Source organism: Grus americana, chromosome 5 (genome assembly GCF_028858705.1).
Source record: "Grus americana isolate bGruAme1 chromosome 5, bGruAme1.mat, whole genome shotgun sequence".
In the NCBI taxonomy this organism is placed as follows: Eukaryota; Metazoa; Chordata; class Aves; order Gruiformes; family Gruidae; genus Grus; species Grus americana.
Window position 1 is genome coordinate 12,480,746 of NC_072856.1, and position 26,430 is coordinate 12,507,175.

The window sequence follows — 26,430 nt, forward strand, 5'->3', positions numbered from 1 at the left end:
TCAGAGAGCTTTATACAAAGTGTGGAAAAGTTCAGAAGACAAAAATGTTTTGACAGCATATTCAATTACTGCCTACAGGATAAAGAAGTGCGAGCAATCTTCCTTAGGCTATTTGCACAACTTTTCCAAGGATACCGGTCATGTCTTCAGCTGATCAGAATTCATGCTGAACCAGTAATTCATTTCCATAAGGTAAAAGAGAAGCAGTTATGTATATTTAGTTAGTATTCGTTTGTGCACGTTATTCCCACGAGCTTGCCATTTGAACAAGTGTTAAGTTTAAAAAAATAAAATCACCTACATGTGATAAGCATATCATTTTGATGTAGCACCGTGTCAATGCATTTTAGTGGGACTAATTGCAGATGCAGTGATGAAATGAGAAACAAAGTTAACATTAAAATTTAATACAAAGAAACATTTGAGTAATCATTAAGGAAGTTTGAAAACTTATGTATGTAATTAGAAGACAATGCTTGAAAGTACTAATTTTTTATTTTATTGCCTGTGAAATTTAACACGTGCATCAGACTTCCTTTTACATCACTTCTGAATTTAGACGTAAAAAGATAGTAGATAATATAAAAGGTTTACTTAGAAAGTACCACATATTAGTATAAGCGATTGAAAATGTTTAACCGCTAATACATGAATTGGTTGTAGTTTTGATACTGATAAAATACATGCATCTTTTTCTGTCTTTATTGCAGGCAGCCTTCTTGGGGCAGCGAGGGTTAATTGAGAATGACTTTCTAACCAAAGTTCTCAATGGAATGGCATTTGCTGGTTTTGTGTCAGAGAGGGGTCCTCCTTTCAGAGCCTGTGATCTTTTTGATGAGGTGAAGACTGTTTCTATATTCCCAAGTAAATTAAAATGTGAAAAACTATTGAAATGCTTCTGAATCCTCACTGTTTATACTAAACTTCTCAATTCTCATTTTCTACTAAGGATACATTTCTAGCTTACTTACATAAAATTGTGCCCTGCTTATATGTATGAAGTTAAACAGTTGCATAAATCATGGTAATGCTGTTCCTATTGTCAGGTTTGGAACTTCGTAATGTGTCATATGTGGCTAGTACAGAATTATTTTGAGTAATTTAATTATATTCTTAGAAACATTGAAAAAGTAGTTGAGAAATATTAAATACATTCCCAACAAACATTTTTTCTTTTAAAAAGTAATGCTGTATTTTTACTGTGCTGGCTTTTATTTGAATGTAGAGTACAAATAGACTTTGGTATTAATTTTGCATAGTAGTAGTATATATGAGAAATACAGATTGTGGTATTAGAAGTGTTAAAGGAATGCTTTAGGTATGTAGGACTATAAAATCTGGTAACAGAAGCTCTATAAGAAAGTGAAAATGTCTCATGTTCCAGAGCAATGTGGCATTGCACATTTTTCAGTGTTCAGTTTTCTTTGCTCAGTTTCAATTTAAGATTAAAATTTCATAACTTAAATAGGAAAGAAATTGGCTTTAGTTGAATTATAAACTTACTTTGTGGATTGTTTTTTTTTTTTTTTAAAGTTGGTAGCCTTTGAAGTTGAAAGAATTAAAGCTGAGGAAGGTAATCCACCAAAAATGATAAAGCATGTTAGAGAACTTGCAGAACAGCTCTTCAAAAACGTAAGTTTACTATACCTGCTGCACTTTTAAAGTTGAGATAGTACATTGAAAATTCTTATTTCTGAGATTGATCCAGTATCTGAAAATGGAAATGACTCCTTGTGGTAGTCATCGTCTGCATTATGGCAAAAGACTTTGGAACTTTAAATGTCACAACTTTGTACACGTGAAGGAAGTTCAATATAGTAATATTAATTTATTAATGCTGATATTGATTTACTTATTAACTACTGCTACTTAGCATTTTGTTTTCTTAGTGTGTATTCACATAATGTATGTAAACTGTTATTTTCTCTGCTGCAACCTGTCCATGCCAAATACATCTTTTGCCTCTTAGCAGTTTTCCATATGAAAACTGTACATCCAATTTGGTATAATGTATGCTTTCAGCAGACCTTTCCTGCTTTGCAGCCCAGTCCCCATGGTTTGTATGCTCAGTAAGCACTATTTCATTTCTTACAGCCTGTTTCTTGGACTCTTTAGGTTTCCTGGAGTACCATTTCCAGTTTCATTCTTGCCTTCCTATCACACCTTTATGTTACATGATGCTTTTGTAAAATCTCTTACCATTCCATTAGCTTTTTTTTTTGAGGGGTGTGTGTGTGTTTGTTTGTTTATTTTGGCATCAGCTAATCTCCCCCCCCCCCCCCCTTCCTGTCGTCATTCAGGCTCCACGGAGCAATATCTATTACACAGTCAGTTAACATCTTTATTGCCCTTTCTTTTCTATATCCCACTTCCCCCAAACAATGATTTATATCTACACTTCTGTAAAACATCCACAAGAATTTCTAAGTACTGCTAAGTTCCGGGGTGGTTTGGTTTTTTTTTTTTTTTTGGGTTGGGGGTGGGGGGGGGGGGGGTGGCAATTTCAGTTGTGTATGTCGTCTTTTTTCTTCCCCAAATTAATTTCCTTTAAGCATTTTATCAGTGTCAATGCAATCTTTGTTTGGAGTAAAATTAGTATCTTTTCCACAGTAAATCCGAAACTTTACAATCAGTACATTCAGCAATCTTTTGTGTCAGTAGATTTTTGGATGGAAAAATACATCTATATATTTCAAGTAAATGGAATGTGTGACTAGTAAGGTGTGTGAAATGAGGTTAGTCTGGCTTTGATATTGTCCTTTGCTGCAGAATTTGTGTGTCTGTTTTCAGACACATGCTTGCTCGCTCACTCCCTCTCTCTTTTCCTCTGAAATTGCCAAATGACTATTATACCTTTATTGAAGGAAAGAATTGTGATACACGTTTTAATCCACCTTGTTGGTAGAAGACATTAGAGGAGAGAGCAAATACATCTTTGTGGACTAAAACCAATTCATATTTAAAAATGTGTATGAAATGTTGTTTCTTGCCCATATGTGGTGTAAAATACTTATTGGAGTATCTTAACACTGATATCCTTACTTTGGCACTTCAGATTTACTGTAAAAGAATTTATCTTGTGGAAAATGAAGAGAAATGTTAGGCATCAGAAATTTCATTACACAGATTCATTTCATCCATGAGATTTCGTCTGTAATAAAATACTACTTATTCCATGGTATACTTCCTCATCCTATAGCACTTGCTTGATGATAAGTATTGATGGAGTCATCTTCTGTTATGAGTGAAAGTTAAGTTACTGGAAATAAAAACTTTGAATAAATATTAAATTCTTTGCTACTAATTTAATAGTGGTTCTGTATATAGCAACGTGCGTTTTCCAAATTCAGGTTGGTCTTTGAGGTTAATATTGTCAGAAGGTATATTAGTTGACACTTCTGTGACATTCAGGACTGTTAGTTTTGTTAGAAAGTCAATGGGCAATATTACAGTAAACTAGTCTGGTTCTTTTTCTTCAGATGGCAGAGATGAGTGAATTCAAATTTGGGGAAGATATTGCAGAAAAAATGAGTGTTGCACTAAAGTTTCTTTAAAATCAATCTATCTTTTAAAAGTTTTTATTTCACCAAGAGGTAGGGCTGTAATAAGTATATGATTATTGTGGTACTATCCCACTGAAACTGCTGCGAACAGTATGATGATGATTATTATTATGATACTAAATTACTCCAAAGGAAGTATTTGTTTTCTAGTGGATATGGATCCTTCGTAGAATGAAAGAGCCTATAAAGCATACGTGAATGCGCATATGTGCAACTTTTCATTTACATTATCTCTTAAAATCAGTGTCAAAACTAATTTATTTTAGTCACTTCTTATGGTGAGACTTATTTATACCATTGTGATTGACCTGCTGCTTCACTACCACTACGTCACTGACTTAGTGTATTTAGAAGTCAGATTTTTAGTAGTTATGCATACAGCTATCTTTGAATAAAGCACTGTGATGAGTAACACTGCTTCTGTAATTTATGCCTAGAGCTGCCTGATTTTAAACTCACTGCATGACATATTTTGACATTTTGTTCCACAGTTTAAATAGTCATTATATTGTGGTTGTGACAGTCTAGATACATATGAGAAACAAGGTTTGTTAGGGAGAGATAATGTTTGTATTAGTCTAGCTGGTACAAGTGGAAAATCTAGACAAATTTTTGGCATATACTGCTTCAGTAGTTGAAGACGTTAGACCTACATTCCTAATAACATATACAGCTGAGATTGGGTTTGTCACAGCCAAGATTAAAGTAACTCTTTCTGTATCTTTCCTCTGGGTCTCTCTTCTCCATGAAATGGAACGTTGGAATAGTTACTCTCCCTTTCTGGCTTTTTCTGCTCTATGTCATCTGTTAGCCCCTGCTGAGATTGTGTTCCCTTTCTCTGCCTTGCTTCTCCTGGCATCTGCTGCTGTCATCCCCCTAGCTAGAATTTTGGCTTGTTACGTTAAACTTTCCTTTGCAGAGAATTTGTATGGCTAAGTAGCTGCTTTGTTTTGACTGCTATTTCTCAAGTTGATGCATTTGATCTCCTTGTTGTCTTTTGCTCTCCTAAATGAAAGTATGGAGCTAGCTTCTGTTTACAAGTTTTATTGCAAACTAGTTGTGCTTGTACAACAGAAACCTAATTGATTGAGTAGCACTCTTTGGCAGTGGTACCTAGCCAGTAATAAGTAACAGCATAGAGTCAAATTGGAGAAGACTAAATTCAAATATGATTAATGATAACCCCTAGTATATGAATGAAGAGATGAAAATATCCTGGTTTATTTGATTGATCATTACACTCCTCAAGATATGAGATGTGATCCTGTGAATGGTGGCAGAATCCTCATGGAACACATAGATCTTGGCTGTATTTTGGAAAAGGTACAACCTGAAGCCAAATAAAACCCCAAACAAACAGGAAAGATTATCAGTCATTTGAGGAAGAAAAGTAAAAGAAATGGTAAATTTTCATATCTTCCGTTCTGGAGGATGTCTTTCTGGAAAGTGTGTGTTGAACAATCTGAAGTCAGTGTGGAGGCAGTTGAGTGAAACTTAGTGGTTTGTGATGTACGTGCTCTTTCTGGTTGCTGAACACCAGAGGCAGAAGATGCCTGTCCACTATAGGAACACATATTGCACTGATACTATATCTGGTATTGACAAACACCAACAGAGCTTACCTACATAGAGCAAGTCTTCAAATATCCCACATATGGTGACATCTCTATTGTGTGGTACAGGATCTATTTTGCTAATGCCTTCAGTATCGTAGTATTGCATGATAATGTCAAGATCAAGACAAATATAATAATTACATAGTAGCAGATGCAGCAATTATTTTGGCAAAACACATAAGTCAGTGTTCTACAATGTGAAACTGATTTTTTAATTTTTTTTTTTAATTCTGAAGAAGCTTTCCTTGGGGCTGCTTATTACATTTTCTTTTAAAGAAAAAAAAACCAAACCCAAAGACTGTAAAAGAGTAAGTGAAAAATCATTGTAGGCAAACACTTATTTTAACAGTGGAAATTCTGGTAGTTTTGCAACAATAGACATCTTTTCTATCCTTTGAGAACACTCCAAAATCTGATGTGATGGCTTCTTTTTACTTTTCTTGTAGTTTAGGCCTATCATTTATTCTCTTTGATCACAAGTAGTCACTTTTTTTTTTCTTTTTTAGCGCAAACAGTGAGCTGTGTGACATATTTTTATGGGACATACAAAAGACAGAAATTGGTCCCTAATGAGGGACGGCCGTAGTTTGATACAACATGGTACAAAAACGAACTTTTACTTCATAGTCTTGATCAAGAGGAGGGTATTTCTCTGTACTTGAAGAGAATTTTATATTTTAATATTCTTCAACCCACTCTCTAATGAAGAGATTGATTGTCAGACTAATTTCTATTCAAGTCCTAAATATTCATTAAGCTGCATAAAATCAACATAAATTAAGCAGTGTTCCCCCCCCCCTTTTTAATTTTGCATGTTGACAAAAATAATTTTGTAAGAGCCTTTAACAAAGTTGGAAGCATTACAGATAATGAATCAAGGGTGATACAAATACAAAACATTAATATTAGTCAGCTGCATTAGATACTTGGCTTCTTAATCTATCAGATACGGCAGGTAACACAAAACAGCAATAAAATTGGATGAGACAGATGGTAACACTACGTAACACGTTTGCGTATAACCTTTTGCTTTTGACCTGCAGGAGAATCCCAATCCCCACATAGCATTCCAGAAAGTGCCGCGGCCCACGGAGGGCTCCCACTTGCGGGTTCACATCCTCCCTTTTCCCCGGATCAATGAGTCCCGGGTGCAGGAGCTCCTCCAGGAAGGTCTTGCAAGGAGTCAGGGTGCCCCCGCTGCCACCCGGGGGGACAAGAAGTGCGTCGTTCCAGCAGGTCCCCCTGTTGGTATGTTTACTTGTTCCCCAACTTACCTATTTGTTGTCCTGTTGCATGAGCTGAATATATAATTAGCGTGCCGCAACGTGTTGCTCCCAATTTCACGTTAATGCAGTATTTTTAGTGATCGTAGTAACCTTTAGTACATAGACTTGCCTGTTTGCCTTTGTAAACTTAAAAGCCCTTTTGCATCGGCCTTTACTAAGAAGTCAAACATCCAGAGCGTTAGTGGCATAATTACAACAAAAAAGGATTTGACCTGAGTTAGATTGAACTATTAGATTGTTAGATATTGTCTATTGATCTAGGTCTGATGAATATCACCATAGGTTACTTGTAGGACTGGCTGAACCAAGCTTTGAACTGTTAGGGTTTTTCCTTTGACACTAGTGGAAGATATGGAAATTACTGGAGAAAGACAAGGAACAAACATAGCATCTGTCTCAAAATAAATATACCTATATTTAAATATAAAGAACAGATGTAGACATTGTAGGCCTGTCAATTTAATGCCAGAAAAATTCTATTAGTTGTAGTCATGTCCATCAATGTGAATGGTGGCGTAAACAAGGACATTTAGTAAACTTGCAGGACACACGAAGCTGGCAGAGCTTGCAAAACTTTTGGAGGATGGTATTAGAATTCAAATCAGTCTTGAAAAATTAGAGATCTAGTCTCTCGTCTCTGTTGAATTTTGTCCTTCCCTACTGTTTTTCTTCAAATAAGGTATGGCACTTGCATAGGCATGATCAGCTGACTAGGCAACAGTTCTTCAGAAATTAATTTGGGGACTATAATGATCATAGGGCAAACGTGACCCAACTATATCAAGCTATTACAAAAAAGACAAACATTTTAGTAGGATGTATAAACAGGAGTACAGTCAGTGAACCCCATGGAGAAATCTTTTCGTTGTACTCAATAAGATCTCAGTTTGACAGTTTGTATCCATTTTTGGACACTGGAAGACTGTCCCTTTGTTGGAGGGAGTCCAGAAGAAAGCAACAAGAATGACCAGTGGTCTAGAGAATGTGACCTACAAGGAAAGATGGAGAGTTGTTTAGACTGAAAAAGAGAAGACTGAGGGAACATATAATAGCAGTCTTCAATTACATAAGAGGCTGTTAAAAAAAGAAAGGGACTAATCTGTAGTGATAAGAAATAATGGGTTTAATTGCAGCACAAAAATAGAGTTATTTGTCAGGAAAAACTTGGTAAAATGAGGATTGTAAGACAGTTGAATGGATTTCTTGTGAAGCCATGGAGTCTCTGTTATCGCAGAACTTTGGGAATGTATTAGACAAACATGAGAAATAACATAAATACAGTTGATCCTGCCTAGGGACAGCAGGATGAACTAGATGGCCTCTTGAGGCCCCTTCCAGGCCTGTTTCTCTTTGGGTTTATATAAGAGGAGGATAAACTCTATTCACCTGCCTTTGCTGTTGACTATATCGTTGAATCTGTTAGTTATAGAAAATTTAAAGGGTATGTGCTTGTGCTCTGTTGCTTTTCTTTAAAAGGCTAGATGTAAGAGAAGGTTTTCTTTCTTAAGTTAATTTTTATGTCAAAGTTTCTGATTTTGTGTTTTTTCAAGGAACAGCTTTCACACTTACGTTCCCTGCTGTCCTGTGTGTCAAAATCTTCAGATAGTAGGAGCTCATTAGTATCTACAAGAAGGGCATACTCTGCATTTATGTTCTATTTACTTGATACTGAAGTGAAATAGAGAATGTTAGTTCTTCCATTCTGAATTTTCAAGAAAATTCAGAGCTAAACACTGCATTAAGAAAACAATCTTTAGATTTCAGCAAACTGGAATCTAGATAAGAGAACAGGTTTGTCAGGTTTTATTCCATGTCACAGAATTCTTGGCATGACCAATGAATCCTTTAGGAAAAAATAGTTATCTACTGCTACAAAATATTCAAGGCTACATTGTTCACTGCAGAACATACATGCACATTTTTATTAATTTGTATTTATTTATATATTTTATTAGTATGTTAGAGGCTGGAATCTCTTTGTACCTGTACGAGAAATGAAACAAGTAGTAAAGAGAATCAACTGCTCTAGTTAAAATTAAGAGCACTCTTTTCTTCAGATAGTATAGGAAAACCAAAGATTTAGGATGTTATGTTCTCATCTGTACATGCCTACTAATGGTATTTGCTTAACAGAACAAAATGGAGGGCACATCAATTGTTAAATTTTTTTTAAAAATAACTTTTTGGTATTCTTTGTGGCTCTTGCAGAAGACATTTCACAGATGTATATTCTTCTTTTTCTTTGTTAGTTTCAATAATGGAAAAAGGAAGCACAGTTTTCAACAGTGCACAAAGGCTGGAAGTTGTTAGAAACTGCATCTCGTTCATTTTTGAAAACAAATTTTTGGAGACTGAAAAGGTAATAAAGTGAAATTTTAACTTTCCCAAATAAGCCTCCATTCTGTTAATGAACAAACAGAGACTGACCTTGTCACAAAGTACATTTTGAAGTCTTGTTTCAAATACTAATGATTATTTTAACCATTTAAATGAAGTAAGCAATAAACCAAATCCTCTAAATGCAATACTGTGTGTAATATGAAGATAATGGATTTGAAAACTTGTTTGTAATACTACGTGGGTGTGTTGATGCCCTTTTTTGCTAATTTATATTACTATTATAAATAGTATTGTCCACATGATTTTTTTTTAAAAAGTGGTATATATTGGTCTAGCAGTAATGATTAGGAAGAATGTAAACAAAAGGCATACGTAGACGTGTCAGTATTTGTTAACCAATGCTCTTTTGAAATTTTCAGTAAATTTTGCTGGCTTTAAAAATCAATAATTTGATAGAACTCAGTTGAATGTAAATATTCGGCATGTCTGTCTTCACTAAAATGTACTAGTGAGTTGTCATCCTTGACACTCTTATTTTTTCACATTAAGAAGTTGCCAGATTTTGTAGATTCAGTCTGTAGAGTTTTCTATTACTGATTCTAGAACAATCACTCAAACTTACACTCAAATCTAATTCTACGTATGAAAATGACTGTAAAATTATTTTAAGAAATTTTTTTGATTTCTCAGAAAAGTATTACGTGTATCTCTGAGACTGTCCAGCTCAAGATAGAAAACGAGTGTTTCTTGATTTACAAGTTATGTTATGGAAATACACATGGGAAAAGTCCTAGTAAAATGTGTAGCTCTTTTCAAAGAGTTTTGATGCATGTGTAACACAGTAGTTTCTAGCCTCTTTCAACTTACAGACACTTGGAAAATTTCAGTAGTTTTTTGTCCCCCTGCCTGGTAAATTTGTCCTTAGGCAAAGGGCTGCCTTTTCTTATTTATCTGTTACCACCCATTAAATCTAGTCTAAAGGGCCACACTTGATAATCACTGATGTACCACTTGCTGCGTCTTTCAAACATTAGCATGAATATTCTGTTGACGCTGTTTTAGGGTAAACTTCGTAACAGTCTTGTGGCTTCATTGCTGTGAGAGGTATGCCACTTCTAAAGCCATTTGTCATTCACCGCTTATCAAAACCCATGCTGGTTGGCCTTGATATGCTAACTTGAGACCTGGCCTGGCTGGTACAGAATAGAGCACTTGCTTCCATGCGCAATAATTCATTTCTGATTTTTTCATCCATTCAATGCCTGTCCATATTCAATCATTTCTACTTACAGATGTAGGTGAGAAATGCTGTTTAATGCTTTTGAAAAAAACATGGGAAAAACTTAATACTTAATGACTCAAGCTAAATCAACCATTATGTGAAAGGTTGATATTCAAGCTAATGAGTAATTTCCAAAGTTATACTTTACTATACTGTCAGTTGCAGTTTCTTAATAAAAAATAAATTATATTCAGTATGAATAGCACCATTTAATTTCATTTTCATAAAGCTAGGTTTTCTTGTCTCCAGACTCTGCCTGCAGCTCTGAGAGCCCTAAAAGGAAAGGCAGCTCGGCACTGCCTGACACAGGAATTAGGCCTGCATGTTAAACAGAATCGAGCAATACTAGACCATCAGCAGTTTGACTACATTGTGCGAATGATGAACTGCGCTTTGCAGGTACAGTATGTGAAGGTTTTGGTCTTTGGTTGTCTTTGTTTTGTTATTATGATAGGCAAAAAAATTGTTCAGTGTGATGTGGAGAAGCAAAATAATTAAATTACAATGATGTAGGAGATACTACTTGACTGTGTATTTAAGATACTTTGTTGTTGAAAGGATAAAGGACAAATTGCTCAGGTCTGTACAGATCTGTCTGATATGAAGAACAAAAAGAAAACTGTTCCCGTTACTAATAATTTAGATATAATTTAGTTTTGGTTAAGTATTGCCATGGTTCATGGTGGTAGTTCTACTTGTCATGGTGACATCTTAGTTTGTCAGAGACTCACTGAAGGTGTTCGCAGTTATTCTACTGATAAATTAAATAATTTTCTGCTGAATAAACATCAACATACAGTGGCAGCTACCTGTGAGAGGAAAATATGTGGATGACCTCTTTTGACTTTTATTTGAATAATTGTTCTGTTTTAGGTTTACTTGTTGGCAATTCATTGTCAGAAATACTTTATACACATCTGTGTTTTCAGTCTGATATCTGAGAATGGTAGTATTTTTTAAAATTTTTAATGTGATCACATTTGGTTATATTGATTGAGACATTGGTATTTTAACCCCACTCTCCTCTAACCTAAAACCAGCTGAAATTATTTTTGCAGCAGTTTGTTGACCCATATTTTTAAAAAGGTGAGTGCTAAATACAGCTTTCACTTGAGTATAGAAATAAATTAACATCGACTGAGCAAATGCCACCTCAGGTCACCATCAAATGTAAGTTTTGTTTTCTGTTGTATTGTTTATTCACAGGAGGTATTTTTCTGCTATTTAGAACAAAATTCAACTTTGCCTGAACAGTAGTCTTTGGAGTAAAATTACCTGCACTTAGCAGATGAAAACTGAAGTCAACTGGCTAAAAATTGCACAATGTCTACCAGACTGTGCTTTTTTGGCATTGGCCTTTTCCACGCTCTAAGGGTAGCCTCAGAGTTGGGAGAAAAATTGAAGTTATCTGTGAAATTATATTTCTCTGCCCAAAATCATGACCAATGGAATACTGCACCTGCTCTGTATTCCAGAGTTAGAAATTTTCTCTCAAACCAGAAAACAGAATTGTTTAGATGTGCCTCAGGTTTTGCTTCTAGTTTCTTGATTGATCCTGGCAAAAAAATTCAAGATGTTTTTAGACAACAGGAACAGAATACAAATCCCCTTTATTTGCCATATCTTGGTACAAAACAGATGGCAGAAGAAAATGGGTGTTGAGGAAATTTCCTTTGCTGAGGAAAGAAATAACAACATCACCTTTTAATAAAGCAATAAAACCCAATTTTTCTCTAGGAGAAAACTGTTATTTTTCTTCCCAGTGATATAAATACCCAAGAAGGACCTTAATGTTTATAGAAATTAATGTTTCTGAAGTCTTACTGAAGTTAAAATAGTTTGGGGTTTGTTTTTGTTTTCTATAAAGCTAGCAAATATAACTCAAATCATGCAGAGGAAACAGATCAAGTAAGGAGGCACAGTTTTTATGCTTCCCCCCCCCAGTAGTTTTCTATCTTTGAAAAATATAAAATGGAAATTTCTGTTTCTCAGGAAACATGAAAACATCTGAACTCCTGACACTGGGCAGCTAGTTAGAAGCAAGTATTTAGTACACCTACTTTTATGACATATGAAATTATTTATTAAGATAAAAGCATGATTTATAATTTGTCTGTGCTCTTTGTTCAATTGTATTATTTGGAATAACATGTAAATTGTGACAATTTGGATCTTCCCTGTATTGGTTCAAGAAAAAAATACATTATCAAGAACTTTTTTGCCCGTGCTGCAGTGGGGCTCAGCAAGTCAGCTTTTTGCTGTAGAGACATGAATTCTGTTAGCTGCAGGTCATAAGACCAAGCATTTTAAACAGTGTCTGTTAAAAAGATATAAAAATCTAATTTAAGAAATGTGGTCTTAACCATCATGTGGAGAGATATTCAAGCTCTAGGGAAATACCACATTAATATGATGGAATTTTTGGTGGAGAGTTAGATTGCAGTATTGCTTTAAGACATCACCAAACTATTGGAATTGTAGAAACTGTCTCAGTTGTACCACCAAATGTCTTGTCACAGATTTTTCTGTTACTGTTATTCTATGTTCCCATTGACTTCTGTAAGATACAAACAGAAATGTTGCTGTGGCCAGGAGGCATATAGCAGCTGATACAAAAGCTGAGAGGAGGGGAAAGCCCCCGGTATAGTTGATATGTTGGGCAGAGTCTTGGCTCTCCACTGCATGCACTGGGTTCAGCTGAGCTGTGTGTGCAGCAAGCCCCAGCCCGATGGTTTTCCCTGGGAAATACCAGTCTTTGCTGGCTCACTTGCTCACACAAATAGCAAATCTGATGCTCCCCAGCCAACAAACCTCTGCTACTGATAATGTGAATTGTTGCAAACCATGCATATTTCAAGAGATGCAGGTTGGCTGTTTCTGAAAGTGTCTTTTGAACAAGAAACTGTATTATTGGCATGTACTGAATTCTTTGTTTTACTGGGAATAGTGCCACATATTACAAAACCAGGAAAATTGCATTCTGCAAGTTTATTGCAGATCCCACCATTACTATTCAAGATTTTCCTGGTTGGTTAGTGTCAGGTTTTTTTGTTTTAATAGAATGTATTGTCTTGTTTTACAGGAGTCCATAAAAATAAAGGTCAGATGCTTTTTCAGAGCTTCTGTGTGCTCATTTTGTAGATGAAGAGCAGTACGTTAAAAAAATGCTAGTAATAATCCCATCATGTATATTGTTACTAGTCTTGTTATATCTGGTGTGACATGTCTGGTACCACAGTGCTTGAGAATAGATTAAGGAAGAGGAATAAATATTCATACCATTGCTTCAAGTTAATAGCTGTTTCATTTTAGTGAAAAATTACTTAGGCTGTATTTCACCAAGTATCCGATCTCTAGCCATTTTGCAACTGGGAGGAAGGAGGGGGTGGTGGTATTTTACTGATTTCTCTAGAGATGACAAAACTCGGGCTTGCCAGATCTCTGGCGTTTGTCAGCTTGAGTCTCTCAGTCCAAGAGTGCCATTCTTTTGAACTATTCCTCTTCACACTGTTTACAGTCTGAAGGTAATGGGCAGGCCCTCACTGCAAATTTCTAATAGGCCTATGATCTGTGGAATAGTACAATAGAATTTATTATTAATCTGTCTTACTTAGCAGGTAGGCAGCTGCATGTCAAGCCTTGTGGTAAACTTTAGGTGGCTTTACAAATACAGTTAAGGTAAGGCAAGATGCAGTAAGTCAACACTGCAGTGTTAAAAACATGCTTTACTGTGTCTTTTTGTGTATAGGAAGTATTGACAATCTACTGCTGCTGAAATGAAAGTGAAGTATTTCTGATCATTCTTAGTAGTAGGAATATCAAAATTACATTGAGATGGTGTTGCTCATTGATTAAAGCAGATGTCTTCTAATGAGGGCAATTAAATCCCCAGTCATTTGCTTTTATCTCTTCTAGTTGTCGTCATTGGCCACTTGCTAAAAACTTTATTCTCATGCCCCAAGTAAGAATTTTTCCCCTGACAAACCATATACTCTGAAAAGCATTTAAATCAGCCTGTATTACAGCAATGATTAATATCAGTGATAGCAAAGCAGAAGCATTATGTTCTGTTCCATATGTTATATATCTAAATTGCTGTTAAAAACAACCTACAATGTTGTGAAAGCTTAATATATTGATTGACAATTTATTCATACAGATACAACTGTAATGAGGAAAAACGTGAAATTATTTCTCTAGAAACTATTTCCATGGTGTTTGCTATCTGCTGCTGTGGTTACCTTAGCAATTACATGTAAATTTCCTATTTTAAAATGTTTTTTCTCTCTTTAATTTTCTGTAATGAAATGTTTTTCTCTGACATGTCAGAAAAGACTACTTAACATTTTTGCAACTAAAAAGTCTATTTTTTTTACCAGAGAAACACTTCTATGTAATTACGTTTCCAGCAACACCTTGTATTTTTAGTATTCATTAAGAAATAATGGCAAAAACCATCTCAAGGCTCAATTTGCATACTTCTCCATTCATTTATTACAAACAACATGACTTGCCCAGATTTTCAGTTATTTCTCTGACTTTTCCTCTGGCAGCAGCAAGTGAACTCTGTATTTTAAAATATAGTGGCACTTAATTTGATAAAATGTCAGTAAAGGCAAAAGGAGGCCTGAAGATGGTAAGTTCTCCCACTGTGTAGGTGGAGAGTACTTGATAATCAGAAACAATTTTTATATTAAAAAGACATTCTAAACAATTTGCCTAATAAAATACTTAACAGTAACACTAAGGCTTCCTAAAAAAAAATAAATCTTTTTTTCTGGAGAAGGAGTCTCTTCACACAGTGCAGGATTTGAACTAGCGTCCTTTGGTAGTTGGAACAGATAAAAGTTTTCATTTAAAAAGAAAAACTCGAAAACTACAACGTTGCAATACAACATTTCCTCTGTAAGATGTTGGTCAGTAATACTCCCTAACTGTGTATAATACTTTTCTTTGGTAAATGTGAGTCAAATTGGAAAGCATTTGTGCCCCAGACATCTGGAATACTTAATCTAAATGTGAGTAGAGTGGGAATAAGGTGCACAAAACTGAAAGTATTTATGTATTAAACAAAATTCTGGTCTGTAGATGCAGAAAAGGGGTGGGGTCTTCTAATGATGTGATTTAATCTGACAGCCTTCGAAGTCATCAATGCTGTTTTAGGACCTTGTTTTCTCTAATGTCATATCTGTGTGAATGCGCGTGTGTTGTGCGAGTGTAACTGAGAGAATATCTTAGTTGTAGACAAATTGTTCATTGTTTTAGTGCTTTAGATAACTTCTAATAGATCACTAGGGCCTTCCACGATGGCGATAAGCAGATGTTTATCTTTCAAATAGAGTATACTGAGTATTCTAAAAGTATACTTATGGTATACAGTATGAAAAAGAACTGTAGGAAGTCTTAGTAGGAACCAGGGCAAAATTAAAAATTAAACTTGTATTAGGTTACAACAAAGGTACAGCTGGGCCAGCATCTTTTCTCCAACAATGGCCAAAAGCAGATGAAAGATAGTATAATTTTGCCTCTAGAATTTCACATGTGACTCTTTTGCATCACTTTAGTGTAATAAGGGTCTCTTTCTAGCACTAACTATACAGTCTGTTGTGAAAGAAACTTTAATATGCAAAATTATAAACGATGGCATTCTATAAATAATATTAAGTTTATTTTTCTTAGGCAAATAACTTCTGTATTATAATCTGCCACCAGATAAAGTTTAAAAATTGTCAGTCTGTTCTCAGAACTCAAATGTTTGTGAATACTGTCCAATAACAAGAAAGATTTTATTACTCCTGAGAGAAAATCATCCACGTGTGTGTGTCATATGATTCAAATTCTTGGCAATATAAAGATTAAATGAACTAGCATTTCTCATATTTTACGTTGAAAACCGTGTTGCCAAACATCTTTATTTTGGAGGGTTATAGTATGTTTCTCTCCTTTCAGACTTTTATTTCATGGCCTGCCTTTTGTTACTCAGTTTGACTTGCGTTCCTGGAAGCAGAGACTCTCAGAAGTAATGTTTGAGCAGCAGCAGTATTTTAAAATATTTTATGGTATTTTAAAACATAGAAAATATATCATGAAGAGAAAATATGGGAGTTTAACAAGGTGACACTTAATTCATCAGTTATTAACAGTTTGATCTTTTTCATCCTGTTAGAAATAGTCATGGTATTATTTAAGTGAATGAAAGGAGATTCCAGTGTTTAAGGTTTGGACTTGAAACTTCCAGATTTAATTCCATATTGTACTGCAGATTTTTTTTATTATTATTATTTTTTTGCCACAGTGGGTGCATCATATAGTTTCTCTGGTCCATGGTTTATTACCTAAAAAGTAGAAATAACAGATTTTTCCATCCTGCTGACCTTTCAGGGGTCCACCTATAATGTTCTGAACTTAATAAAAGAAGCTGCTATTTCTGAATCTTTCTGATGATGTCACTTTCCCAAGAAATTGCAAGATATTAGAATATCATTGCACATGGCTGAACTGGTGGTGCTTACACAATTTCTCTAGGAAAAAAATGGAAGTACATTGGAAAAGATTGTATTGCTGATCTGTTTTTATTTGTTCTCTTTGCTCTGAGGAACATACTGTTACACTCATCCCATCTCACTGGATGGCCACACAGTCCAGGAACAATCCATTCATGGGCATCTTTTTATGAAATCCGGAAAATACAGTTTCTTTCTTTGCGGGGTTGCCCATGTATGTATGTCACTCAGCATTGCAGACTTCTCAGCTTGATTACTTCTGCTAGCAGACCAGCCCACAGTTACCCACTCTGCAGGTATCAAGGGAGACGACTACCTTGACACAGCAGTAGCTGTTCTTCACTGAGCTGGGACTATCCCTGTGGAGGTGGCAGTGTCCAACTATTTCTATTTTGCATCACTTAAGGTGATTTGTTTGTGCAGTGGTCTCCACAGAGGGGTGTCTGGCTGGTTCTGCATGTGTGTCCAGGCACCAAGGTGGTTGACTCAAGCTGCGTTAAACTGCCTCTGTGGTTTTAGTGAGGAATTTCTTTGATGACCAGGCAACAGAAAACCATGGCTACTTTGCACGCTGGCGCTGTGCCAGTGGAGGTGTTCAGGAATGAGCTCGTGTGTGGCTGGGCACTTCCTAAATTGCTGTTTCCCTGCAGACTTCCAAGACCCTGCTTCTAGTAATCTGAAAGGGTTTGTGACTTCTGCTTGGAGCCTAACTATTGCACGAGACTGTTACTTAAAGGAAAAGAGAAGGATTAGCAGTAATGAGAGTCCCATGGCGTGCTGTCTGTACCTACCTCTGCCTTCAGCCTCCCTCCCTCTCGGCTTCTCACCAAAACGTGTTGTGTTCACATGCTTCCTCCTCCCCTCCATGTGCACACATATGCATGTGCATACATATGCATGTGCGTATATGAGGCACAAGGGTGATACAGGTGTCTATGTCTGCTATATAGAGAAATATATATACATGTAAATGTAAACTCAGTAGTAATGTAGAAGTTAAAATAATCCCCAAGTCCCATTCGGAGTGTGAGTGAACCTGCATCTCAAACATAGATCTCGAGGGCTCTGTTTGCAGGAAATCCCCTGGTTTGCCCTAGGTCTCTTGCTGCTAATGTGAAAAGGGATCAAACCTGCGAGAATAAAGATGTGGTAGTGTCCTCCTTTCTGTTGATACAACTTGCCAGAGATATACTTGTTTTCTAGACTGCAGGGTGTGGGGATATTGATTATGCCTTTGTTATGTTCCTATGCAGTTATCAGAGCAGGATTCAGCCTTAAGGGTCTGCTAAATATTTTATTACAAATATCAAATGACAGAAAGGTATTGATTTTGATACACGAATAAGCAGAAATACATGTGAGCAGCTGTGCCACCGGCTCCTCTGGCTGGTTGCTGCTTTGGGGCTTGCCGTGGGGTTTCCAACTGTTCTGGCCTGTCACCAGCCCAGGCCTGGAACCAGCCGGAACTGGCTGTGACCAGCCCAAGGCCTGAGACTGACCAGAACCAGCTGTGACTAGCCCAGGCCTGGAACCGACTGTGACCAGCTCAGGCCTGGGACTGGCCGGAACCAGCTGCCCACAGCCTCAGTCATGCCCTCACAGGGTACTGCACAAGCAAAATCAAGGCCCTGAAGTAAAACAGCAGCAACAAAAATAGGTATGTTAAGAGATGTGATGAACTTGAAGAGTTTTTAGCAGATTTTATATGGCATTGACATAGAAATGTAGGCATTTCAGAAAAAAATACAGGGTATAGTGTCCAAACTGCAGACAGCTGGTCTGTGTCTGGGTTACATTGATTTGAGCCAGGTCGTTATCTGGCTTACAGATAGATAAATAAAAATGTGATAGCCTTTTGGACACAAACATAAGCACTAGAGCATTAGACACTGAAGGAGGGTGTCACAGCAAGTAGCCCCTGGCAGGGCTAAGGAGAGTGGTACAAACCCACCCATCCCAGTTGGTTCTCTGGGACATCTGTCTGCTCGTACAATCTTTACTCTTAATGGGCATCTCCTGTCATGGCTGGTGTTCTGTCCTCCTATATTTGCTGTTAATGCAGATCATGCTCGCATGTGCTCGCTCCCATAGGTATCTTATTGAAACCATGTAGCTTCTTGGAGCATTGACATGGTAGGCTCTGACTGATCTTAAGTGTTCATTACTGTTAATTGTGGCCTTGTGGTTGCCAAGTGTTCCTAATAACTCTGTGTTCTAAATATTTTTGTTCGTCTTGATGAAAAGCAGACATGTGCTTGTACACTACTCACTGCTGTAAATAAAACAAGTCTGGTTTAGGAATTGTGTTAAACTGCTGTGTAGTTGCTCTCTAGCCTGCCTGTGAAAGAGGTGGACTGATGAAAGGTAGTAAAAAAAGAAAAAAAAGAAAAAAAAAAGTCTTTGATGTTGGAAAGAATAGGCATTTTGCTAATAGAATAAGTTACGTGAAATCAGTGACTTCTGTTTTTACAAGTTTTGTATTTAATAAAAATATGGAAGTAACACATGGAATTTTTATTTTAAATTTTATATATGTATATAATGTGTATTTCAGTACAGGTACATAATTCCATATAGATTTGTCTATAGCACTGTTAGGTATGTGTACATGGACTTAATCTGTATTGAGTGTCACTTTATGTATACTATAAGTAACAAAACATTATACAGTATTGATCTACTCTACCATTCAGTACATAAAAGATGCCAATGGGTGGCTGTAAGATTATCGTCTTTTATTTTTCACATGCAGTCATTTTTGAAACAGAACATTGAAATATATTCAAAGTCTTCTAATCATTGGGTTGCTATAATGTTTGTATAACCTTTGGTTTAAACAATTCAAATCTTGGCAGCTTGTATTCAAAAATTGAAGTGTGATGTTGAGATAAATACCATAAAACACAGGCCAGTTCTGGGTTTTGTCAGTATTCTGTGTAAACTTTGACAAATGCATTAATATGACAAACATAAAATAGTGAACATATGTGGCATTTTAGAATGATTTTTTAAGGAAAAAATGTAAGAATTTATTTCTTTGCAGTAATAGACCTACCTCTACTGTTACATAAATGAAGTGTGTGAAGTTCTAGAACAAAAACAGAAAATAAAGGTGTAAACAAAAGAACATTTGACAATCTCCATATGTTGTAAAACATTCTTGCAGCAATTGACATTCATTTTCAATATTACAGCCAGATTTGACTTACATGAATTGTTTTTTAGGATACATGGGAAAATGCCATGTAAGTGTGCTATGAAGAAGATTACTTTTAGTAATTCCCCTCCCCTTCCTGCCCTGTAGACAGCCAGGAGGGCAGGCTTTGGTATCTAGTGATCCAACAAAGTATTTAAAAATAACTTCACTTGTTGTCTAGAGATAAAAACCCCAAACACACACAAACACCCTCCCCCCCAACCCCTTTCCTCATCTCCCTCCCCAGTTCTTCAACCCTAACCTCCAAAACTCCACTTGGGAGTTAGGAATTGAAATTTGAATTGCATGTTTAACAGTCTGAAATCTCACAATATTTGTGAGTGTACAATTCAAATTAATTTTCTATCTAGACTCTTTGACTTTTGAGGACAAAAGCAACTTATTTTGATGAATTTTTTCCATATCTGCATCATAATATTCTATCTACCTCTGAACCATAGACATCTGAATTTTGTGTTACACATACCTTCAACAGTACTGATGATTTTAATTCTCAACAAGTTTTCAATTTTCTTCACTTTTGATACCTTAATGTAATTGATAACATTTTATGTATTTTCCTATACTTTCAAGTCTCACAAAATTTGCTTCTGTAAATACCATGCATGCTCTGATATTTTCCACTTGCACAAGAACATTAACATTAGTACAATCTCGGTTCACAGATGGCACAAAATATGATGCTACTCACAACGTGTTTCTTGATCAGTGTCTTACGTATGTGCCAGCAGAAGCTGGGGTGCGCCCCCTTAGACCAAATAAAGTTTTTACTGAATGATTTTTTTGTATTAGAATAGAGGCAAAACAAGTTGTTGTTTTGGACATTTTCTCTTCATAAGAAGAGGAAAAAGAGTTAATGCAGGCAAAGCCAGTGGACTAAACTGGCCTTTAATTTATTGTTTTCAGGCCAAATTCAAGATTCTAGACTATTGATTTCATTGGAATTTAGCCTATTATATTTATGAAGTTAAAAGGTATAATTGCTTTTGTGAAAAACAATTTAAAGGAAAATATTTATTTTAATGGACTATTTTGGAGCCTTGCCTTTGTCATTTGGGAATAGCTGAAATACTAACCATATGTGGTTCTGTTTAAAAGCCACAGGCCACAACTACGGTTATGTTAACACAATTTGTTACTCAGCCTCTGAATTGCATGTGTAAGAAAGTCATAGACTTTGATCCTGACTTGATTATGATAGATGGCTGTTATCTTCCCAATACCCTATCCATTTAGCCTCCACCTCTACAGAGCTTGTTACAGTGTAAAATATTTTCTGTGAAGAAAACTTAACTGACAGTAGGCTTAGGGTTTTTCAGTTTACAACCTCTCAGGGATGGTCAGTAGACCAGCAGTGTTGCATGGATCCAAACATGAAAACCGTAACTACAGAGAATATCCAAACCAGGATGCTGAGAGGTATTATGAAAATAACTTCTTGATTATCCATATATCAGCTAAACTTTAACAATGGGACACAGATGCATTTTGCATGGGCTCATTGCGAAGAACTACTTTGGGATAATTTGGTATAAAAGTACCATATAATGAAGGTTTGAATTCCATCAGTCTTGTCTAATTTCTAATTTCAAATTGAAGATACAACATACATATGAAAACAGTAAGCATCAGAACTGAATAACTTAAAATCAATCCAGCAAACCATAATTAACTATTCCAAACCATAATTATCTATTCATGAAAAATCCACATATGGAAAGGTGAACGATCCTACATGAAGTCTACTCAGAGTGCCCATTAGTGGTGTTCATTCCTTGCTTCAAATCTGGGGGCATTCTGTACTTAAAAGTAAGAACAGGTATACTAAAATATATGAGCATTCTGATTATCTCTTCTATACAAACATTCACTTTCTTCAGTAGCCTACTTGAAATTCATCTTATCTGAGATCACCTAGGAGTGATCAAAACTGTGGGGAGAATTGCTGATTCTTGGATATGTTTTTCTACAAGAGCACCTTTAAGATTGTTTCTGCAGCCAGAAATTTTCTGAATATTCCACAGCTTTTTTGAGGTTACATGTTGTCCATTCAGATTTTATCATTTCCATAAATACTGTTTTTGGAGAAGGGGATTAGGATTTGTTGGGGAGGAAATGACTTTTTTTCCATGTTAGCTTGAACCAAGTAATACTTAACAAATTTACCTAAGTCAACATGTTTTCTTGGTGTGCATTGTTTCCATGACAGTTTGATTTTTTTTTTTTTTTTGTTTCAGTTACTGATTATACACACTCTTGGGAGCATGAAGAGAAACAAAGATAGATGCTTGTTGAGAGAGAGAGGAAGTATGACAGGGAATGTAATGTGTTCCCTCTTACCTCTTAGTAAAGAGACTATGTTCCATATTTTCCATCTTAACAAAAAATTAAAATCTCCTACATCTCTTCCTATGTAATGTTCAAAATTTGAAACATAATTATGAACTTAATAAAATGTACGAGTGTGTAGCCCAGTTTTCTGGTCAGTAAAAAGAAGCTGACCTTAGAGGTCCTTGGGGGTAGTTGAAGTTCTGGTGGAGCCTGTAGTCTCTGTGTTAGTGATGAAATATCTTTGGCTACTCAGGCAGCAGTCTATTAAGAAAGAAATCGTGAACAAATTCATTTTCAATTAAGTCATTTTAAGTCATAACCTAAATACTTTCAAAATTCTCCAATAAAAAATTTCCTGAAGACTTTGAAAAAGTTACTGAAAAGGCTAAAAACATTGTTTGATTGTGAACATATCTAGTGCAGAAACCTTTAGCTTGTACCATACATACTGCTGTAAAGCTTGGTTCTATCACAATTCTGTACGAATATGTAACTTTTAGAAATAAAACCTGAAGTACTTAGAAATGAATTTTGGTTAGCCATCTATGCAAGAGCTATAGTGGTTAGTAGTATTTAAAATCCATAGTATGAACAAAAATTATGGATTTCTTTATTTTCCTAGTCAGCATGCAGCTTTGAGTTCAGAACGGATGCCTCTGAAAGCCACTAAAGCAATGTTCTGTGTGCTTTCTCAGTCTCCTTTTTATTCTTGTCTGTATTATTTTCACTGGGTTTGGAAGTCATCCTTTGACAGTCATTTTTTAGCTAATATTAAATCTGTTGAATTTATTTTATCATGACTCCATAGTGATTTTTTTTTCCCTTATGACAGACAGACAACCAAATTTACTAATCATTATTACAATATAATTGAATCTGTTGACTGTGCTTAAGAAATCAGTATGCCAGTAAAAGACATATGTGGAAACCCGTTGTTTTGAAACTTTCTGCAATTCAACTAATTGACGTTTCCTTAATTTAAGATTTCTTCATGTCTTGATTTGAGACACTATTGGGTTATGGGACATTTACATATTCCAGAAATTGTTGCAGTACTGTAGACTCCACTATGATCATCTGATGATTACTAGTATTACCATATAGATTTCCTTTATCTCACTTCATTGATTATTGGTATGCTAGTAAAAGTTGGCAGGTAATATGCTCTTCTGAGCTCTACTGTATCTTTAAATTTATTTTTTTGTTAACTCTGTGTGTGCACCCAGATGAGGTAATCATATTATTTTAGGTATACAAAAGCTTCCATTCATGTGTTGATCTTGCTAAGTTCATTGGTGTTATGAGATAGGGTAATCCTTATTTTGTTGCGTACTGGCTTCAGTGATGCCATTATTAAAAACTAACAAAATAAAAATGCAACACATAGTATATCTCTGTACTTAACTCATTCAGGATGAAGATAAAGGATTTGGGTCCAACATTTAATGACAAGGTATTTTCTAGAAATTTTAATCAAAATCAGATGTGCAGCACCTCCATGTTATTGTTACAGTAATGGTGAATTTTGGCTGACACTTAGCTGTCATATTTAAGGTCACAAAAAAAATCATGTACTTCGAAGGCAATGGCGAATTCTTTTGAAAACTTGGGAAAATACTCTTGTCGTTGTATACCATATACTTGGTAAATTATTGCAAAAAAGCAAGACCTTTTTATCTTTGAATTCTTGTAATTTGTAAAAAATTATCAAGTTTAACATATTTCTTGAGATGGCAACTCTATCTAACTATTGAATATATACCTTTAACACAGTAAATCTCACAAGACATTTTAATTTCTAATATAAAATTCTGGTGCTTATCAGCTTTTTACTTCTTTTATTTCAAAAATAAACATAAATGTTTAGAATCAGCTATTGTAAGAGAAAAATACTTAATTTTCCCTTTATTGTTTTAGAAGCATGATACTAGCAGATTATAACTGTGCAGCTATTCCAAGCTATAGAGTTAAATGAAAATACTATAATCTGGTCTAAACTTCAGTGATAGCCAAGGGGTAAGGGAGAGGAGAGAGGTTGTTTTGGAGAAGGCTCATGTAAGTATTTATGAATTTAATTTATTAATTCATTACTGTAAATATAACAGATAAAATCAATTGTGAATTGAACTGTGAGTGTAAAATGGTGACATAATTTTTTGATAATATATAATACATGTAATGTTTGTCTATAGTGACAGAGGAGCTTTGTCTGCTCAGAGGGAGGGGGCTGTTAGTCCTCTAATCAGCTGTGGTGCATCAAAATTATTTCCATTCACACAATCAAATCCTTGGAATGCATTACCTGGCAATATAGCTTATTTTCTGCACCTCACTAAAAATAGAGCAAGTTTGCTGTGCAGTTCTTGTGCCCTCATTCAGGTGGATCCAGTGGTACTGCTGCAAGTGCCATGCTATGTGTTTGGCATCCTTTCCAGGCAGATTTAATCTGTTTACGTACTGTATGCTCTCAGGAATAGCTTGGACTGCATGTCATTGCTCTTCCTATACACCCCTACATTGTCGCATTCACAAATGGGCATCAGTATACTACATGATAGTATTGTACTGTGCTTGTGCATCCATCTCTCTCGCTGTGTATTAATATAGAAAGCCCAGATCTTTATTATTTTCTGTGGAGCGGATAAGATTTAAAGAAGAAGAAGGATGATAGATAAGAGTATTTGAAATTTTCATGAAATTGTTGACTAAGATCACCTAGCAGGATGTCTCACAGTACTGAATCAAAAGCTACGCTCTTAAATCTTCTTACAAAAATGGCAAAGAACAAGATCCAAAATTTCAGCAGCGTAAGGAGCTTGGACAAAATGTGACCATGGGACACTAGCATGGTACTGAAAGAGAAGGCAATGGGCACTGTGGGATTCATGTCAACTCTGATAGTGAAGGTCTTCCTGAAAAGACTAAGGTTTTCTTTGCTGCTTAGAACTGCAGGTAAGATAAAAGGACTAAGATGATGGTGAAATGTATCTGGGTATTTGCTCATTTTTCTTGTAAGGAGGAGACACATATTATAAACATTTACCTTTTGAGTCATCACATTTATGTTGATACAGTGTGTTTCATTCAGTATACACACTAATGCCACACTGTCCAGAAACTGGCTGTTCATCTTCACAACTTTGTCCTGCAGTCATTTGGTAATTTGCTACTGCATTCTCAGGAATTGGAGTTTTGATGTTTTTAGGATGCAAAAGCCATTGCTAATGCTTAAACTTCTCACTTTTTATTTTTGCTACACGCTCTTTTTTTTTCAGCCATTGCAATCTGGCTCATCCTTCTGAAAGCTCCAAATATGAATTGTGTGAAAGGAATTTCAAACGGCATGGGTGTAGTTGGGACTTAATACTTCACTAATATTTCAGTGTGCCTCAAGTTGCCTTTTATGAATCTTTTCCTTGCGATTTACTGTGCTTCCATAGCAGAACTCCCTTTTCTGTGTTTTTTCCCCTATAATTTCAAGAAGGTAAGAACAAAGCAGAAAGGTGTTTGGAGTAAAACCCTCAGGAAGGAAGATCAAACAGCCTAGGAAAAGATCTGTCACAGTTTTAAAATGGATTAACTGGCAACGCAAAAGCTGATAAAGAAGGCTTTGTCTATGGCTAGTTAGCTGGATGTTGCTACTAGCAATGATTTAGAAGGCTATGGAACAGAAAAGGATCATTCCAAGATTTCTTACAATTTGTATCAAAGAAACAGTTTTGCTGGAAAGCAGTGCTACAGCAAAGTTCCCTACTACACTTCTGCTTCTTTGGTCCACACAGCAAGCTCAAGGATTTCTTCTTTCCTCTAGTAGTGTTTGCCCTGCAGAACTGTTTTTACAAAGAGGAATTTGTTTCAAGGACATCCAAACATGCCTCTTCAACTAGATGACAAACCACTATGTTTTGGGAGCTTACTTTTTCACTTCTGTAACCAAAGTTGGAGGAGCTACTTCATGGAATGCTAACCTTCAGATTTCTTGGAGCCATTTGAAAATCCCAGAGAAAAGTATCAATACAAGAAGTTCTAAGACTGAAAAATTCAGGGGATAGTTTTACAATTATCTGTTCAAAATTGTTTTACTGTTTCTTCCATTGTCTGTCTGTCTTACAGAAAAATGCTTCACACTTGTTTTCACTTGTATTCTTAGAAAAACAACACTTTAACAGTAAAGGAATGAATTTTTAATAGAAGTTTCATAAGAAACAGTTCCCACATCTCACACGCACTCATCATACTTGCATTATTGAACCACAAAAAAGTGTAAGATTTCAATTAAAATCTGTATCCAT

The 26,430-nt window shown here is 35.7% G+C and overlaps 1 protein-coding gene across 7 annotated transcripts in view; it reads left to right on the forward strand.

The window, feature by feature from the left end:
- SBF2 (SET binding factor 2) overlaps positions 1–26,430 on the forward strand; it is a 268,358-nt gene that overhangs the window by 158,920 nt on the left and 83,008 nt on the right. For 6 of the 7 annotated variants that reach the window (XM_054826388.1, XM_054826389.1, XM_054826394.1 and 3 more), the window contains 6 exons: positions 79–192; positions 711–839; positions 1,534–1,632; positions 6,223–6,427; positions 8,715–8,824; positions 10,337–10,486. In XM_054826388.1, coding sequence (XP_054682363.1) covers positions 79–192; positions 711–839; positions 1,534–1,632; positions 6,223–6,427; positions 8,715–8,824; positions 10,337–10,486 — 807 coding nt within the window. The remainder of the gene's footprint in view (positions 1–78; positions 193–710; positions 840–1,533; positions 1,633–6,222; positions 6,428–8,714; positions 8,825–10,336; positions 10,487–26,430) is intronic. The other variant, XM_054826392.1, reaches the window with a different exon arrangement.